Genomic DNA, 19517 nt, shown 5'->3' with positions numbered 1-19517 from the left:
GGGGGGTTGCCTGGGGGGGTTGAAGGCTGTCAAGCTGTCAGCTTGTCTCTGTCTTTAGGTGGCACGCTGGCAATAACAGGAACCTACGTCTTGGTGACCTTTGCCCCCCACACGTCCACTCACATTACAGCCCATCTGGTCCAGTTCTGTGTCATCAGCTGGCACTTCCTGCTATACCTTGTATGTAACCTTTTCCATATATATATATATATATATAATGCAATCTTATAAGAACGTGTAAAAGGAGTTCTACTTTCATGATTGAATCCACAGTGTTGATGCCAGTCATTTTATCCTGCATTCAGAAAAAAAAATGGGAAGGCCAATTTGTATTGGTATATGGAATATGAATAACCAATCATTATTGTGATTTTGAAGTTGAACATACATAAGAGAGATTCTGACCTGTTATTACTGGCATATGTACACAGTAGCTTTTTGAGTCTCTATCTTTTCTGCCCGCCTTCTAAAAGGTACAGTAAAGGATAAAAACACACCTGATACGTGTTGATCTACACATCCATTACCTGCGACCCGAATGACAAGGACAAGCGGGAGAGAAAATGGATGGATGGATGCAAGCCATTCACACTCGCACGGCGGTCTTCCCAGTTCAACCTTAGGCATGGATGTCGTAAACACACTGTAGCTGTTACCATAGGGATGAATGCGCTTCTGACACAAGCAACCGTCTATCTCATCCTCTTAACAGACACAGATCAATTCTACCCTGCCAAATCTCCATTTACATTCCAAATTCTCCTTTTATTCCTGCGGGACAATCTATTTACATGCACGTAGTTCTTCAAAGCAGGCCAAGAATATGCCGTAAAACATAAAAGCAAGCAGCGCTCCACGTATTTCAGTCGGTGCTGGGTGTGTGTGCCCTGTGTAGCAAAAGCAGCATTATTCAGCCAGCACCACATGATTCTAATTCACTCGAATCTGCTCCGCTTTGCTTAACTGATGCAAGGAAATATGCAAGGAAATGTTTCAGAAATTAGTGTCATACTGATTGAAGCCGAAATGAACTGCATTGAAAAAAATCCTGCAATGAATACAGACACACACACACACACACACACACACCCAGAGGCATAGGGGTGGTTTGGATTGATCTAAAGGTCAGGTTGCCCTTTTTCCACACCCCACTTTTGTATTCCCCTCTTATACTCCATTTTTCACCACCTTGTGGTGTTTTCTCGCAGCCCTTGAACAGCTGAAAGCTATTGGCTTCACAAGGACACAGCTCTTCTCATTCAAAAACAGCAATTCATTCGCCCAGCCCCCCACAGTCATGGAGATTTGTTTCAATTAAAGCGTGCCGCTCTTTGTCATAGAGGTAAGGTGGTCAGGGAAAGATGGAAAGCAATTGGAACTTTCATTTTCTGTGTGAAGTTTGAGAAAATGCACTGCATAAATTAATCCCCCCCCCCACTCTCCTTTCTCAATAGATGATAGAGGTCATCGCCTTTTGCATCCTGCTCTTTCTGTACAAGAAGAAGAATATGAAGAAAATCGTCATTGTGATGCTGCTGGTGGCACTGCTTGGTATGGACATGTGCACACTTGCTTGATTGAGGGCGCAGGGATCATGAATTGAACCAATATGGGTAGTGCGTTGCTTCGTTACCAAAAAATGGATTTATGGTCACTCGTCATTGATGCAAAGAAGATGTCTGTGCTCAATATTCAACACAAACACGCGAGGTTCATATTAGCCGTGCAACGACATCTTCGTAAAGTGTTATTGTCTTTCTGCAGCCTCTCTTACAGTCATCTCAGTAAAAGCCGTGTCGGGAATGATCACAGAGTCGATAAAAGGCGATCTGCAATTCATCTATCCCATCTTCTACGTTATGCTCGTCGTCATGGTGGTCTCCTGTGCCTTCCAGATCAAGTCAGTGCTGCCTTTCTTTGTGGGATTTCCTTTCTCAAACTTTTCTCTTGGTCACAACAACTCGGATAAATCCTACAAAACAATTACGTCAATCCACCGATGTGTTTTATCTTTATTTTTTTCGAGGATTCCCTACACATGTCCAGTATAATTCTTGGGCTCATCCACAGGTTCCTCAATCAAGCAATGAAAATGTTTGATGCCACAGAGGTGGTACCAATCAACTTTGTGTTTTTCACTGCAAGTGCCATTGTTGCAGGTAGGTGTGTTCATCACAAGCGCATCACTCTGCCGGTCGCTGCGTTTATGTACCGCCCTCCACAGGATTATATTGTATTTGTGCAATCAATTGCGATCTCAAACAGCTTTAAGAAATAGTCGGCGTTTACAAATTGTCACGTAGCGAGGTGGTGGTGGACCCCAAAAAGCAGGCAAGAGGGAGGAGCAGGGTGTACTTGACCAATTGTATTAAAACAGAGAAAACTAAATCCAAAACAAACAAAGTCCAAAGTAACAAACAAAAACCATGGCAGAAGCTCAAAACATATTGACCTAAACATGACTGAAACAAACATGACAGCAGCCAACAAACAGCAACACACAAACAACGACCTGACCATGAGTGGTCGGGCGGGAGTCCTTTTATACTGCTAATTACATAACGACCAACAGGTGTGCAGCTGCAGGGAGAGCCCTACAGTGCCACCTGTTGGTCACAAACAGAATCATGACACAAATTAAATGAATGTAATTGTGTGTGCATATACATACTGTATATATTTGCTATTATGGTAGTACCGGTAAAATTCAAATAAAATGAAAGAATTGACATTCAAAAATATTTTCAACACATTTTTTCAACACCTAACGAGACAGGCGGACGGTATCACACAAATGAGGGTAGTGTGGTGCAATGGTGGTTCGCACATTGACCTCATGATCAAGGGGTTCAAGGGTGAAATCTCAGCTCAGGAAACTTGGAATTCCAACTTCCACCCACCTTCCAAAGACACGCATGTTAGGTTCATTGAAGATATTGTCCATGAACATGAAGTGTGAATGTGTGAGAATGGTCATTTGTCTACATGTGATTGGCTGGCAACCACCTCTCAGCTTTAGACTCGTTCCTCTAGGAGTTGATATGGGATATTTTGTTTTACAGGGATAATCTTTTACCAGGAATTTGAAGGCTTGGCATTACTGAATATTTTCATGTTCCTTTTTGGGTGAGCATTCTCAGTAAAACATCACACATTTTAGCTTACAAAGGAGTAACCGTTTCTACATTGTTTGCAGATGTCTGCTTTCTTTTCTGGGAGTTTTCCTGATAGCCAGAAACCGGCCAAAAGCAAAGAAACAGGATTGCAACTTTATAGCAATGGAAATGGTCCCTGGTAAGCCATCCAACATTTAAATGAAGGTTTCTTTAATTTTATGATTTAAGTTTATGTGAGCCTGAATTGGTAGTAATTAATAAGTTTAGCTTAGAATACGCAGAAGAGCTGAAAAATATACCTCTTTGTTGATATTTTTCACTTTTATGGCAACATTTTCAACTCACTGCTACGAGACATAACGTGTAATTTACTGCTTGGGCCACAGACGCACATTGGACAACAACGAGGACAGAAACAAAAACAATTCCATAATGCGTATCAAAAAATTGCAAGAGGTTGACCAGAAATGGCAAAAAAGGTGCACACTGGCATGTTATTTCAAAATTTGTACAAAAAAAAAATGTTTTGGTGAGCCTCCGGGGTGCGAAAGAAAAGGCGGGCGCGCGTGTGCAGTGTCCATTTCAGCAGAAGAGGAGTTGTTTCCAATTTGAGATGGGACATGCCACACGGGTGACATTAAAAACCAACGCCATGCCGAGTATTTTTAACGAGCAGGAGGTGGGAGATGAGTTTAATTGCCCGAGGGAAGATCTGATGGCCCCTAACATGAACGAAACCGAAAAACAAAGTAGTTACAAGAGTTTGTGAAAAGGGAAGTCAGTGTCTCCCTGACGCTGAGGCAATTGCACACTGCTAACTTCCGGTGATGCAGATCCTGCACCACCGTAGGTTAAAGGTCACCTACTTTTAAATTGTTTTTATTTATTTATGAGAAAGTGAAGCTGATTAGGATATTTAGGGTACAGTTTGCACGAACAAAAAATCTATAACATTAATAACACACAGATATGTACTGGTCGATGGCAATCAACGTTTTGGGCACCCCTGCTATCGATTCATTCCATTCGGCATAGTGTGTGTATATATATGATAGTGAAGTTGACACACGTGACAGTTATCTAGTGACGTGTATAGTAAACATGGTGGGCAGCTATATTATGTTTCAAATATTTTTAAAGTTATTAAATGTACATGAAATGATTTCGAGACCAAATGGCATACATATGTGAATAATCCCTTTTAAGTAAGCAGAGCATTAGCTGCAAGTGACCCACGATTTCTATGACGGCTGAGTGCAGTAGCCCTGCCATCTGCAGTCGAGGCTACATCTAATGAGCTCTCCTGTTTGTGTTGGCAGGAAAGAGATGCACAGACAGAGTGCAGCCTGAGACCAAAAGTCCAAAATATGGATCGCTGGCAGCCAAGTTCATGTGTAACACAGGTGACCAAATAGAAGAGTCTTAAGAGCCCTTCCATCTGTTGATGTGATGATCAAGTGTGTCAACACTTGCCTCCTGCTGGGCCAAACGTGAAGGGGGCAGCACGTTTGAAGACATTCTCTGGGCTCGGTTTATCTGTAAGTAAGATCAATAGTCCACTGCTCCCAAGTGACCTGGAGCTATTACACACTTAGCAACTCCCAATAGTGCAACTTCATGTGACCTGATGTCAACTTGTCAAGATAGAAACTATGCCCAGAACTGAAACAAAGAGGGTTCATCAATGTGCGATGACTGGTACATCAAAACAAAATGTAAAGAGGTGTGCTATGTGTCGAACGCATGTCTCACTGTCTGTGGTTTGACTAAACACGCTAATGAAAACTTGTACCATATGTAAAACATACATTTGACCTCAAATAAACCTCAAACCACATTAAGACCTGAATCTAAAGTTAAGGGTTGCTAGGCAACCAAACCCTTACTTCCCTCCTGCCACCCACACATTATGGGATGGGTATACAAGATTTGCTGTTCAAGTAGGAGTCTGCCTTCTCTCAAAATTGCCTCTGTTGTGTCATATAATGTTAGTGGTAAGTTTTTGTTCCCACTGGTGGATGTGATACACGTAGGCTAAATTGTTGGTACCCATCGCTGAAGAAAGAAAACACAACGGTGGTAACTGAAATACTGTCACTTCTGGGGGCTGTTTGGGGGTGTTATCGAGGACAATTTTACTGTAAATAAATTAAAGTTGGGCATTGGTTTATGATCCAACAGAATGATAAAAACCTGACCTGGATTAAAACGATGGTACCCTTACTTTGTTGCGCAATGTTTTGAAGCAGTCCCCGCAATCAATGATTTGCGAGTCTGATGTTCTGCTTTCATCATTAGTGCGTTTTTCGAGACGTGTTTTGGAGGTCATTCTCCTGTTGGAGGAGCCATGACCTGCGACTGAGACCGAGCTTTCTGACACTAGACAGCACATTTCCCCAGAATGTTTTGATAGTCTTTGTTGTACCCTGCACAGATTCAAGACATCTTGTGCCCATGCAACGCTAGAGCGTAACAAAGTCTGCTCCATGTCTCACAGTAGGTACTTTTTTTTTGTGACTTTTTGGTGAAATAAAGGAAAACTCAACAATAGGCACACAAACTTGAAATTTGAAAAACACATACCTACAAGCCCCACAATAGATGAGTAAACTGGAACTTTCTGGCAGGTCACATCATATCTGCGTTTCTAGGCGCCCCCCCCCTCCCAAAAAAAAGCAGCATACAAACAAGAAAGACCAATATGTATCCTGTGAAACATGGAGGCTCAGTTATGTTGTGTGGCTGCTGTGTTACAACTGTCACGTACGGAATATGACAAATCCCAACATTTGCCCAAGCATTCTGTGCTGACACCGCGGTATATGAGAGGTCAGTCTCCATCACAAATCATGGTCCCACATGTGCTTTTCCATTCATTTCTTTAATAGAGAGGAACAAACTATATACTGTACCATACGTATATTGTAATCGTCCATACAGTCATCTACAGAGGGGGTCTCTTTAAACTAAATTCAAAAATGATCTCCAGAGAGTGGCATTTTAGTGTCAACAAATGTTTACATCAAAAACAGAGTCCATAGAAATCCATATACTGGATGACAACAAATGTATTTCAATACACTAAATGAAAACGGTTTTAGTCTTCATTTTGTTAAGGCCAATTTTCTTGATTCTGTAGATTTGCCTTATGTAAAAAAAATATATTTTTTTATCAGTTTATTTTACAGCACAAATTAAACATGGCATATGGTTTGAGTTCGATCATTGTACAAAGAAAGTATCATGCAACTTTCTTGTCTAGCCGTTCCCCATAAACCTAGAAGAAAAAAAAAAAGGCCTCAAATCAAGCAAGTTCTGCATGTGTTCCACTCAAACTTCGATGTTAATTTTCGCAAAGCGGTACTGCAGAGACATGGGGTTGCGTAGCAGCACCGTTCCCCTGTGTTCCAGAGGCTGACTAATGAGTGTGTGAACCAGGCCAGTGACACTCACAAAGCCCAGAGCCTCCCCACAGCCTGCCGACAGGGAGAAGTCGGCTTGAGTCACCCATCCGAGTGTTACTCGGGAGCAGTGAGAGGTGACGCTCGGTAAGGGATTTGGCCACACTCCCAAAACAACATCAGAGGCGGGACAAGATAGCTGGGGGTCATTCGACGTGGTGGTTATTTGTCCGGAGGTTGAGGGAGTGTCAGAAGCCACTTTCTTGGTACCCTTCTTACCACGCTTGAGCGTGCTTTTCAAGTGATCCCTGTGGGGTGGCTCCTGAGGGGCGCTACTGCCAGGCCCTCCTCTGCTCAGCAGCTTGAGGTCATCTGCGGTTGGCACGGACACCATGGCATGGAGGTCTGGTTTGCCTTTCAACAACAGCGACAGACGTACCCAAACCAAGCTCATCCCATGACTTGCGAGGAATGATTTCTTTGCTGTATGGTCCAGAGGTGGCATTTCCCTGACACAGTACGACCTCTGACCTTGAGACGAAGTGGGTCCGCACCAACTAGAGAGAAGCCTCAATGACTTCCTGGTCCTTGGAAACAAAATGATCGGAATAAAATTTAAAAGGGCACTCTGTTGTAACTGTTATCCTTTGCATTTTACAATCACCAAAACAAATTGTCGCTTCAACCATATTGTACTGGATAACCATTTTGTTGCAAGACACTTTTCTGTGCGTTTCCGGTTCATTGGTCACATTTGTACTCTTTGCCATTACTGATGCCCTTCTTGCCTTTCTATCTGGTGGCATTTGGAAGCATAACAGAAACAAAAACATGTTAATCCATTAGATGCTCACTGAAACAAGGGAGTGCCTGGCAAAGTAGGGCTATGAGATGTTTTGCTGGCCAAAAATAACCCTCATGCAGAGAGAAAACAACTACTTTTTTTTTCTAACCTTTTCTCTCTGTATAAGGGAGGGATGGGCAAGGATCGATGGAGAGTGAGAGCCAGCACGCAATAAATTTTGGTCAAATTCCAAACTGTCCAACCACTGAAACTCTTGACTTCTACTGTCGCTGAGAAAATGGTTGCACAACTTTCTAAATAAATGAATAAAGAAATAAGATACAGCACTAATCTTGTTAGAGCTTCGTGTAGCTTCTTACACCATTGACTATCAGAACATCTTCACGAGATGGGCACATGTAATCAGCATTAACGAAAGTGTGCCATATTGGTTCAAGTCATGTTCATTAGATTACAGTGAGTTTGTAAATATCCAAATAACATGCAAAGTTAAACGAGTCCCTTAAGGGTCTGTGCGAAGGCAGACATTCATCACTGTAAATGCTTCCCAAAGGCAATGTCATTACTAAAGACTCCAAACGCATTATATCGATCAACAAACCTAATAAACTGAGTTATTCAAGCATAGAAATGCCTTGTACGTTCATATTAAACCTCAACAGAATAGAAATTGCATTTGGCACTTTAGAAACCCTCAAAATGAATTTGCTCTGGTCTCGAACACAATAGGAAGCAAACTTTGCATCATCTTTTCAAACAGCCTTTTCCACATACGAAACAGTCAGAATGTGTTATGTGTTGCGTCAACAAGGATGTTCAGATAAAAAGAGACGCACACGCACAACTCATCACTAAGTTGGTCTCGGAGCTAAATTCGAGTCAAGGGACATTCACACATGAACACTGCAATGGTGTGATTCAAAGGTGTGGCATGATAAATGTCAGCAAAGACAACCGCTGTGTACTTCGAGTAAAACCGAGCTTGCTTGTTTGACCGGCATGACACGGGAACCAGGGTGAACATTACATAACAAATTGTCATGAAAAACACCAAATACCTCAGGACAGTGAAGTGTGTTTGCTGCTTGGTCCCAGGGACTTGGTGATGTGACGTTCTCTCGGCCCGCATTGCGATGTCACCCAGTGATGTGCTTTGAGCCTGGATGCCTCCTTCACTTCCAATAACATCCCACTCCTCAGCCAGCTGTTGCCAAGGGCAACTGAATGGAGCCAGGCAGCCATGTTTAATGTAATTGGTTCTTTTGGCAGGCGGCCGTCTAGAATGGAGGGCAAATGGTCAAACCCTAGTCAAACCACAAATCCCCCAATTTATGAGACAAAGTGTGAGTGCTGAGCAGCAGCTAGCAGAGGATGACAATCCCACTTTATTACCACACGCTCATATACATCGGGGAACTATCCACATGGCGAAAAATTGCAATTTCATTCTTTAAGTGACCTTTTGAACTTTTCCAGCAGCTCGGACTCTTGCTCCCCCTGAAACCGGGCCCCTGCAGGACAGTCGGGGTAATCGTGGGGGAAGTGAGGAACGCCTTTATTTTGAGAGTGTGTCAGACTCATTTTTAGTCCACCAATGCGAACATCTCTGTAAACCTGGCAGAGGGACAGAGGCAAGAGAGAAAAAGTAAGCGCTGCATTTGGGGCTTTGGGACGGAAAAACAAACTAAAGCACGGGGGCTTCCGGTTTGCCTTTCATTTCAAGGTACATTTCACATTTTCACAGGCCAAATGAGCAAAACTCTTGAAATACGGACATGCCAAGTCAAGAACATTCTGATAAAGCTATCAAAGTGGGGGATTAAGCTCCCAAGAAAAACAACAGGTTTAAGAAAGCAAACTGTTGTTCCTTGCTTGGCTTTCTATCCCCTTCTCAAAAGGGGGAAATGGAAAAAAACACACAAACACACACACACACACACACACGCACACACACACACACACACACACACACAAAAAAGAGAAGTGTGGCTCCCAGTACTGACCAGTGGGATCCAAAAAGCCATGCCCCAGCCTTTAGGAAGCAACAGGTCCCATCCGGCACCCCAGGAATTCATCTCATGTCCCACCTGCTTGCCAGGCTGGTGAACCAGAAGGATGGGAACACGACCCTGCAGGGGAACAGGGCTAAGCCTGGACCCGGGCACAAGCACCTCGCTCCTCATACGGTTCAAGTCCTGTGAGATGTTAAGGCATAAGTCAGGAAAATCAAGTACTGGACTGGACACAAACTAAGAAAACATCCCATTTTCTGATACCTGCTCTGAAATTTTATTCTCTGTGACATTGTTGCGCACAGACTGTTCCCACAGGAAACTCTCACAACAGTGTTCTGGTACACCGCGCAAAGACAGCTCCTTTCTCTTCTCGTCACCCACCTCTGGAAGAAACATCACACACACACGCACACACACGAGCATGCCCCTGTGTAATCCTACACTTCAACAGATGGGAGAGTCACTCGAGGCTTCTTGCATATCGTGCCATTCTGCGGAAATTTGTCGCTTCGCTTGGTCGTCTTCTAAGAGTGGCAACCTGCCAATTTATGAAATCTTTTCATCTAATACATACATAATTGTGTTAACCCACCTCCTAATGACAACACACAGAATATTCAACGAGTTGAACCTCCAGAATTTTGAAATCGGCGAAGACGGGATTCTAAATGAAAGCCATTTCACTTGGCAATTATCTTATCTGGTTTCATGCTCGCGACAAGAGAATCCATCTCCTCCATAATGAGACTCATTTGAAGCAGATAAGAAGAAACCAAGTGTCTTCCTGTATTGATTGCGCATATTCTACGCTGCTTATCCATTTCTGGGTTGTGACGGAGCTCGGGAGAAAACTGGGGCACACTCTTCTTGCTGCTGTGCAACATTTCTATTATTTACAGAAATGGAAAGTGTGTCATTCTGTTCAAAGCAATGACAATACAATTTGAAAAGGCAGAGCATAAGCCGCCATTTGTCATTGATGCCGTTTTTGGAGTGCAGGGCCCTGCCAGGATTCGAACCTGGAGCATCTGCATGGCTGAGCAGAGGCCCCCCAGGAGCACAGGACCAGAGGTGCACTCTGTGGAACGGCGTCAGGACAGAGACTTATTTGGACCTGCTCTTCTCAACACCTCTTTGCCTCCCATGTAGGTGGACTCATGAAACTGAGCCAAAAAGACTTTCAGGAGGACATACGTACGCTTCTCTACAAATACTTGGTTATCTGGAGCGCCTGCCAACCCATCCAAAGTGAAATTAAACAACCAAGTACCAGTCAATATTTTCTTCAGCCCACTGCATGTACTTTTCTTGTCGCAAGAGATGCGACTAAAAAAAAAAATAATAATAATAAAAAAAAAAGTTGCAGACTGTCTGCCAAACATCTCGCAATCTTTTTGTAAACATTAGCAATCTTGACGAGAACGCAAAATCGGCTACCTTCAGAAATATTATCAATTGTTCGCCGTTCAGTGGTATAGGGGCTTTCGCTGCCATGTTGTGAAGTTGTGTCTGTGAGGAGCTATTCTGCACATCTGCCCAACTGATTGACATGACGGCAGCCCACCACACACACTCATTTGTCTGGTCATGACATGACTAGCCAAACTGAGTATATGGTGCCTCCAACTCGCTTTCAAGCAACAACCAGATGCACCATCGTGCAGCGATACTCTGATGCAGAAACGCGATCATCACCCACAGGTGAAACATCTCTGCCACCATTTTAAAGCCTAACGGTAAGCAGAGCTGCATTGAGTTTTGTTGGAGGCAGATTAGCATTAGCTAACAGTGTTAGCTTTTGATAAGGGCAACATCATTTATTGTTCGGTGAAGTTGTCAATGCTGTGGTATTTGTGTTTGGTAATGCGCCATATACACAGTGTATTGTCTAAAGTGCAGCCTCGAGAGGGGAAAATGCTTTTATTGTTGTAACGGGCTCTTGATTTTTGTTGCACATTGCAAGTAGAAGCCATGGTAGTCACAGATCTACCATTGGGCAAGCAGTATATGGTGCCTCGAGCCCCTGAAAACTGGCTAATTTCAGACAGACAATAAATACGGTGTGTCATGTGTTGTACTGATCCTGGGGTGATTTTTGATGAAATCCTAGCAATAAAATCTCACCTAAACACCTCTAAAAAGTGTTAAATTGTGAGATTCACATGGTCTATTTTTGGTAGATTGGCTTAGGTCTACCAAGTGGTAGACTCCGATTTGCGAAGGAAGTCTCAATATACTGTAGCTAGAAAATGAGATTCTTAGTTCTAGTGCAATTGGCTGCCAGTATTTCCACCATCTGAGTTGCCATAGGACAGATTTTACCTTGCGCCTCCTTTACACAGGACAAAGCTTTCACCCTCTTTGGCGGTATACTGAGCCGAGGGTCATCAACTGTCAGCCCCAGCACAATGCCTGGGGGGAGCTCTGCAGTTGAGTAGACACCTGGTTGAATTACAAATCAATGATTAGATGACAAACAATCAAACCGGCCGATTCCCACCGAGTCGGAAATTGTAAACCTTTCAGTGTGTGAAAGAGATCCGTTTGCTGCTGATGGAGCTTCATCTTGCTTTCTTCCTTGCAGTGATTGGGCCACCAGAGGCATGAAGGCTGTGATTTGATCGATTCCTGATTATTTAAAAAAAAAAAAAAAATGCAACACTATGTCACTGGCCTGGCCTACAAAAGATTCCGTTTTCCGCCATGCTGATAAAATTCACAGCTCTTACATCGCAGTCTGTAGCAGCTTCCAAAGCTTCTGTCAGCACTGAATGGGACTGTGGTCCAATCAGGCGATATCGTACAATCTCCATTGTGAGATCACTGCAAAAGATAAACAAAATAATTCATGTCACCTTTTGCAGATTTTTCGAACGAACCCCATCTGGAAATGAGACAAACTTGATCAATATTCCAGTTGAGCTAGATTTCCAGGTAACAGGGGTCTCGGGTGATCTGGTTCCATCACCCAGGATTTTCTTGGCAAGAGGGCCACCGGCATCCTTTTCGCTTTGCTTCCTTTTCGTTCCAGGCGTGTGCTTTCTCTCAGGCTTTGGTTCCAAATCTGTGGTGGAGACGACCTTTGCATCCATAACCAATGGCACATGCGGTGGGACCACAGACTGACACTGGCACACACTTTGGAACTCAGTAAGGACATCCTGGAAACACAAACTATGTGAGTAAAAGAAAAGGGTTGCATTGAAAAAGCCACAACAAAAAAATATCTTACCTGTTTTAGAGTGGGATGAACCCAGGTCCACAGATGTCTGTGAACCGAGCCCGGCGTGCGGGGTCTCCAGAGGAATGTGACCGAGCCCAAAGGCTGTGAGGGGAACTGTCCAGCCCTGTACAACACTAAGCTACCTTGTCTTTGTCCAGACAGACACAACCGTTGAGCAAACGTCGGGCCTGTCGAATGAGAAAAGCAGTACATGCTCTGCGAACTGGCTCCATATGACAAAACAAACGCTGTATTTGTGGTTGAAGCGGTGCACACGCTCACCAGCCTCCTTGCTGGTTAGCTGGGACAGACAATCAAGGAGCTTGTCTTCCTCTCCCTGGAGCTCGAGGCAGCAGTAGTACGACAGGTCCTGTTTGGACAAAAAGAAATCTCTTTTAGACAGTACCATCAATCTATTTTTATCTTGGCAAACCTCCACTATATCACAAGTAATGATTTGTTACTTCGCAACATCACGACTTTCAAACAATCCTTTTTTTTTTTTAATAGGTTTTTACATGATACAGGCTTGCCCTAATTTAGAGTTGTGCACCTTTAGTGCAGTATTACGTTGAGCCACAACATGCTGGACAGCACTGAAGTATACCGAAAGAGATGCAGCATAATTCACAGACACCTTCAGTAAAAAAACAGTACAATGTTTCGCCGTTTTAATGTTCTTTGTTCCCACAGAGCAAAGAGACTATACGCCTGTATTGTCGGATGCTCTGTTTCTATGTATTGCCGCTTTGTCTATTCAAAGTGTTTAAATTTTTTTTTTTTTTTTTTGTAGCTTTATAATTGCATTAACTCTTTCAGGGACATCGGTTACTAGAGTGGACATCTATTCACATGTTGGTTTCTCTTATATTAATTAATCTTAATGTCACAGTTGTGCATCAACCACTACAATGGACCCTTATGTGTGTTGCCATCCACTGCCATTATTTTTTTTTCAATGGCTAAAGACTAATACAATACTGATGTAGGTTATTATTACTGGTGCATGAAAGTGTTAAACATCAATGTAAATTTCTCTTAGCTAGTCTGTGGTGTTCTCTTTCTTTTAGCATAAAGTTTAAGATTTCATTATTTAGATTGCTTTATACTTCAGGGTTTAATAAATAGACGTTTCCATTTTGTGTTTCGCTTTTATTGTAAATTTCAACTGGGAGTGACAAATGGCTAAAATCAAGCAGGGGTTGCAGCTTTGAAGATCTGTACAAGAGAGAGCCTTTTTGTTTTCTTTCTAGTGATGTTCTATAATCGTCTCCAATTTGGTGAGAGCAACAAAGTGAGAACGGGCACGAAGGAACTGAGTGTTTGAATAAATTTGAATATATTGAATGCATGTGATTTATTTTTTTGGTAGTCTCTTTATATTGCAGATTTTCACCCATCACTGGTAGGTCTGAAAGGTCTCCCCTGCAATAAATGGCCGTTCACTGCTTATGACCTAAAAACGGGCCATTCTTTCCTGCTTTGTGCGAAGGTCCATACCTGCAGCAGACAATGAGTGCTCATGGCTCTGTAGCTGGGGCGGTAGCATTTCAAGGTGGGTCTGTCCCCAAGGCAGTAGCCCCACTTTTTGACCATGTGGAAACGCTTGGCGTGCCAAATGTGTGTCTCCAGCCACACATTTTTTCTCTGCCGTCGGTTGAACTCCAGCAGCATGTTTCCGTGGCGGCGGCGAGCTTTGCGGCTCTTGTTCTTAGCCTGCTCCTTTTTTTTCACGCCGCCCTGCAGGCATTTCTCTCTCTGCGGTGGGCCAAAATAAGTGTTACTCAAGTCAGAAAGTAATGCGTGTATGGAAGATTGTTTGAAACGGAAAACAGCAAGGAAAAAAAATGCTTTGTGAATACGACCATTCTGTTGGCCATCTCTCTCAGCCGGCAAGGAAGACGCTTGGTGTTGTGGCTCATCGCTCTTCTCCTCATGTGCCTCGGCAACGCTCCAAAGACATGACAGCTGCCTGTTGTCTTGGTAACAGCTCTCAGCATGGCACTTACCTCTGCTGCCCTGGCCCTGGCAAAAACTCCAGCTACGAATGCAATTTTGCAAAGGCGAGAGGAATTTTAACAATAGTTTTTCAAATGATGCAAGAAACATTTCATGTGTACAGTGAACCCCAACTATATCGCAGCTCATTGCTCACAAACTCGCACATGTTGTGGATTTTTAAGCCACCGTTTTGTTTTGTTTTTGAATGGGTTTTTACAGCATACAGTAGACTTTAGAATCGTGCACCTTCAGTGTAGTAAGTACCACATTGAATCACAACGTGCCGGGCCGTACTGGAAGATATGTAGCATCCAGTAATTGTGAGGAAGAAGAAAAGGATGCCTCTTCCATATAAAACCATGGTTTTTCATAGTCATTGTTCCCAAGTGTTGGAGACTGTTTATGTTATTCAATTGATTTTCTGTTTTGTTGCATTATTTTCACTTTTCTGAGCGTCAGTGAAGTGATCATTAATTTACATTTTTTCGGAGGCAGCCCTTGAACGCCTCTCGAGTAGTCCAACATCGACCTGTCTGTTTTCGCTTCAGTGTGAAACGAATTAATAAAGTGCATATTCTAAAAACCAACACGACAGCTCTGTTTGCTTCGGAGCTGCAACACACGGAATGTATGTCTGTGAGTATGATTATATCGATGACCAAAGTCAAAACCTCATATTTGAAATCAGATTTGATGTAGATACGAAATGTTGCAATCAAAAAATAAATAAATAAATTGCCAGCGAACCTGGTTGGAAGGTTGGGTCATGTGACTTTTCTTTCACAACAATAAGGCAGCATTACTTTGCAGATAGACTAAATCTGGGCATCCTTCTCTATTCTTTGCATCCAAAGTGAAATACTGCATTCAGAAATGTTGCAGGTCAGCGTTGCATTCCGGCCACCGTACGCTGTTTGCATGTGTTGCTGCTCTGTGTGTTTTAAAATAACAGTTGATTGAAGGTTTACATAAACATTCCATCCTGATTTCCATTAGGCCGTCTCTGGCACTTCCCATTATATGTTGGGAATTAAGATAGCAGACTTTTGTTAGATGAAATTACATGGCTTGGTTCAACTACCTGAAGTATGAAATCAACTGCTTAAAGAAATCACCCGTCGCCTGTTATTTGGAGAACTGCGCAAGCTGCGATAAATGGGGGCTCACTGTAGTTACCCAAAGTTTCAAATACAGTAAACCCTGACAAAATGCAACTAAGTTGCAAGTTGACGACAGTATTTTCATGTTAATAGCAAGATGTACAGTATATCATTGTTAACCCTTCATTAATTAACTGTGCTCGAGTACAAGAGGAGAGGTTTCTTCACCAGTAATAAACTGAGGCATCTTGTCAGCATAGACTTCGCCGCTTTTCTGGTGCCCACGGACCCACCCAGTCTCTTGGTGAGAGCTCTTCTTTCTGAGTGAAAGTGGATCTTTGCCAGATGGACCATCACCACCGCCACCTGAGCAGCGGATTGACAACTGAATAAGAATGACAATGTCTTGATCGTCATTCTAACAGACACGACAATACTGAAGATGAGATGGTAGCTGAAATGCTATTCAGTTGTGAAAATGGTTTGACTGCCTGTAGAACTACTTAAATCATATTTTTGTGTTACAACTAAAAATGTAGTGAGCCTCAGGGAAACATGAAGAACAATAGACAAACAATAATAATTATGTGCTAATTGTGAAACGTCAAAAGTTCAAAGTGTTACCATTGGGATGGGGGCTGCTCTCGTCATGAACAGACGATGACAGACACTGCACACTCGCGGGTTGGTTTCTCAGTTTCTTCTGTCGCATTTTGACTTTAGCTGCAGACATTTTCTTCAAAAGCAGAAGGTTTTTCGTCACTAAATGTTGGGCATTCTCATCCCAGAACAGTCTGAAACACTAAACATACAGTGGCTTGCGAGATTATTCGGCTCAATTGAACCTTTTTTTTTTCCTTTTTGCCACATTTCAGGCTTTGAACAAAGATATAGAATTCGATATATATATATTTTTTTGGGGGGGGGGGTTAAAAATTGACACCTCAATCATAATTGGAATGGAATTTGTATGATATTTTAAACTTTTTTTTGATAACTTCTGCACTGAATTGGCTGACAGTGAGGGGGCCAAATAATATCGCACACCGCACTTTCTATAAAAAAGAAAACAAAAATTTATCGCATGAATTTTGTACCCATTTTGCGGATGTGTCCCACTTGATGTTGATTCTTTACAAAAAAAATCCAATTTGATTTCATTATGCTTGAAGCACGAAATGTGGCAAAAGCTCAAAAAGTTCAAGGCTTTAGGCAAAATGTAAAAAAAGTAGAAGTAAAAGACATCTTTTCATCCAGTACCAGTCATGTCTCATTCAAAACCTTCTGTGAAGACTAAGGTTGGCAACGAGAACAGCAAATGTCAAGAAAAAACAGGAGACTATTTTTTTTTCTAGTCGTCGTGTCTTCAATATACAGAGAAACGGTGCTCAAGAAATCAGACGTCATTACTCAGCCACGGTTGACTTGCTCAGGAATATGCAAAGTACCAGGGAGATGACAGAGAGGACCAGGTGCATGTCGATGGTCTTGTGCTTGCAATTCACACGATTTCTGGAAGCCCGAACTGCTTTCATTACCGACGCACGACACACTTTGAATACTGTACTAGAAAATGATACAATTTCCTGAAAATTCCTCTCGGGGATTATTATCTAACAAGTTAAGCATCTCAACACTTACGGTCCTCAGTCATAACATTAGTCAAAATTTAGTTTTACCTTTGCAACCAATGTTATACCCACATATTGTGACGAAAAGCGTCACTCATGTCACTCTCCGTCAGTGACACGATCCATTTGGATATATACTGTAGGTGGTTTTACTTTTTTTGGAACATACCTAGATCATGTAACTTGTTATGATCTCAGGTTCTGGACAGGCGTGAATGATACTGGTTTGGTCGCATGGCTAATGGGAGTCCAAGGAATGCACTGGAAGTTCGGGTAATGCTCAGACGCACGGAAAATTAGAGCGGACATTACTTCATGAACACTTTTTTAGAGTCTAGGGCCAGACACACCCAAACTCTCCAGCGGGCCCCCCAACAAAAGTTGAGTTAGATACCCCTAGTTTAGACTGTCCCCTTCTTTCCTACGACACCCGGCTAACTTAAAAACAACATATTTCCACCAAGCCAGCATCGTTATTTCAAGTAGACTTAAACAATTGTGAGGCTTTCAAGCAAACGCGTAAGAAAATAGTGTTATGTTGCTACATTTACCTGGGTGGACCCGATGAATTCTGCTCCAAATGTGGTTTTGTTCTCTTGACAAGCTAGCGGGGCAGCGTGTGAAACACAGAACGTGCGAATTGCTTCCGGATATGTGGTGGTCATGGGAGTTGTAGTGTATATGTGCAAGAATATTTGGGAACATTTAAATTGTTTAAATGGTGGCTGAATATCAGTTTAATTGTATAAAACATATTTTCTAAATATAATATTTATGAGTAGTAAATTGTTTCAGTCTGATTTTCGGATGTTTTAGTCCACATTTTTCCCCACGTGACCAGCCTCTTTGTATGAAAAACATTGTTTTACATCCTTGCCACTAATATATACATTTGTGTCGAAATCGTTCAGTGAATATGAAAAGGAAGGACTTCTGATGTATATCTAGGCCATGGCCTAAAATTGCCGTGACTCGTGCGACGTCCCAGCGGGTGTCATTGATAAATAATAATACTGTAAAGACAACTAGAAAGACAACGACAGGATACGATATCTGTATAAATTGCGTGGGAAATCAGAAGAACTGACGCGTATCTGAAATGCTGCATAATCAATTCAAATGTAGAAAATGCAAGATGTCAAAAGCTAAATTGTTATAGGACAGGAAGACCGTACTCTTCAGCAGTCTCCCAATATTGCTGAGAGCACCTTCCAACCACTTGAGGACGCTGTTTCTCCATGACGGAATATATTCCCAAGTACAAGTGGCCAACTGTGCTGTACTAGTGAAAAGAATTTTTACTCCAACATGGGTTTAATGATAGAAAACCCACTATTTTGGAGAAGGATTTCTCTAACAGTTAATCGCTTTAAAATTTTGTCTCTATACTGCTCAGAAATGAGGGAAACACTTAACTCAATAAATGAAATATTCCAGTTGAAAATATGTTTTAATACTTGCTAATTACTTCTAGTTTCCATCAGTTTTCTGTTCTATTTGCACAACAGCAACAAGAACTGATTCGCACTTTGTGTGGCGACTTCACTGAACAAGTTAATATCACAGAGGGAGGGTGTTACCCATTGTAACAGTGCATTCAGGGTCTGCAAGGCCATCTCTTCTGGCCTGAGCACTGTCAGAAGCACCGACCTACATTTGCAAATTTAATCAAATTATATTAATTTCTGTTCACTTAATTTCTGTACTTCAGCTGCAGTTCATAGCCATTTACTTGGCTATTCAACTTCCAGTCGTGTGCATTTAATTTTTTTTATTTTTTCTCCAATCAGATTTCAGCATCTCTGTTCTGCCATGTCAATGTAATTTCACCAGGGCCTTCAGTGCCACAAGCACTGGCCCATAACACATACACATTGTGAGTGATGGCTGCCTCTTGTAGTTTTTTTTTCTTTTTTTTCTTAAACCAGATTTCAGAGTGTCACCAAAAAAGGTCTGTTTTCTGGTTTAGAGTAGCATTGGCATTTTTCCACCCTCTGATTAGTTGAGCTAAATAGTTTTGTGATGTGCAGCAATCGTTGGTTTATGGAGGAGAAGGAATATTGTACTTAATTACAATTTCATTTTTAAGGCAGACTTTTTTAGAAAAAAAATGAATATCGTGAGGATCGTTCGTCCAACACCATACCTGGCTGGCTTGTTTCAATATGGAAAATGATTTGGCATTTCCAAAGCTTGGTCCTGCTTTTTGAGAAGGGGGCGTGTTC

At 42.2% G+C, this 19517-nt stretch overlaps 2 protein-coding genes across 2 annotated transcripts in view; one reads left to right on the top strand and one right to left on the bottom strand.

Moving 5' to 3' along the window:
* The window catches only part of nipal2 (NIPA like domain containing 2), a 21616-nt gene extending 15800 nt beyond the window's left edge, over nt 1-5816 (top strand). The window contains exons 5-11 of the mRNA XM_019856307.1: nt 59-180; nt 1455-1551; nt 1765-1900; nt 2071-2159; nt 3063-3126; nt 3197-3294; nt 4436-5816. Of these exons, the coding sequence (XP_019711866.1) occupies nt 59-180; nt 1455-1551; nt 1765-1900; nt 2071-2159; nt 3063-3126; nt 3197-3294; nt 4436-4542 (713 nt within the window). The 3' untranslated portion in view covers nt 4543-5816. The remainder of the gene's footprint in view (nt 1-58; nt 181-1454; nt 1552-1764; nt 1901-2070; nt 2160-3062; nt 3127-3196; nt 3295-4435) is intronic.
* A 169-nt stretch (nt 5817-5985) lies between these two features.
* On the bottom strand, nt 5986-17954 carry pop1 (POP1 homolog, ribonuclease P/MRP subunit). Its single transcript, XM_019856306.1, has 16 exons — nt 17844-17954; nt 16286-16397; nt 15890-16027; nt 14426-14601; nt 14061-14318; nt 12843-12930; nt 12570-12748; nt 12239-12498; nt 12067-12160; nt 11857-11965; nt 11660-11779; nt 9599-9720; nt 9326-9517; nt 8782-8936; nt 8381-8599; nt 5986-7104 (listed from the first exon to the last, which is right to left on the bottom strand). Exons 2-16 carry the CDS (start codon nt 16392-16394, stop codon nt 6447-6449), a joined length of 2877 nt encoding a protein of 958 aa, XP_019711865.1. The 5' UTR covers nt 16395-16397; nt 17844-17954; the 3' UTR covers nt 5986-6446.
* Nucleotides 17955-19517: the final 1563 nt, after the last annotated feature.

This window comes from Hippocampus comes, unplaced genomic scaffold (genome assembly GCF_001891065.2).
Source record: "Hippocampus comes isolate QL1 unplaced genomic scaffold, H_comes_QL1_v1.1 scaffold327, whole genome shotgun sequence".
In the NCBI taxonomy this organism is placed as follows: domain Eukaryota; kingdom Metazoa; phylum Chordata; class Actinopteri; order Syngnathiformes; family Syngnathidae; genus Hippocampus; species Hippocampus comes.
The sequence above is the reverse complement of the archived record's forward strand: the minus strand, read 5'-3'. Positions and strand labels throughout refer to the sequence as shown.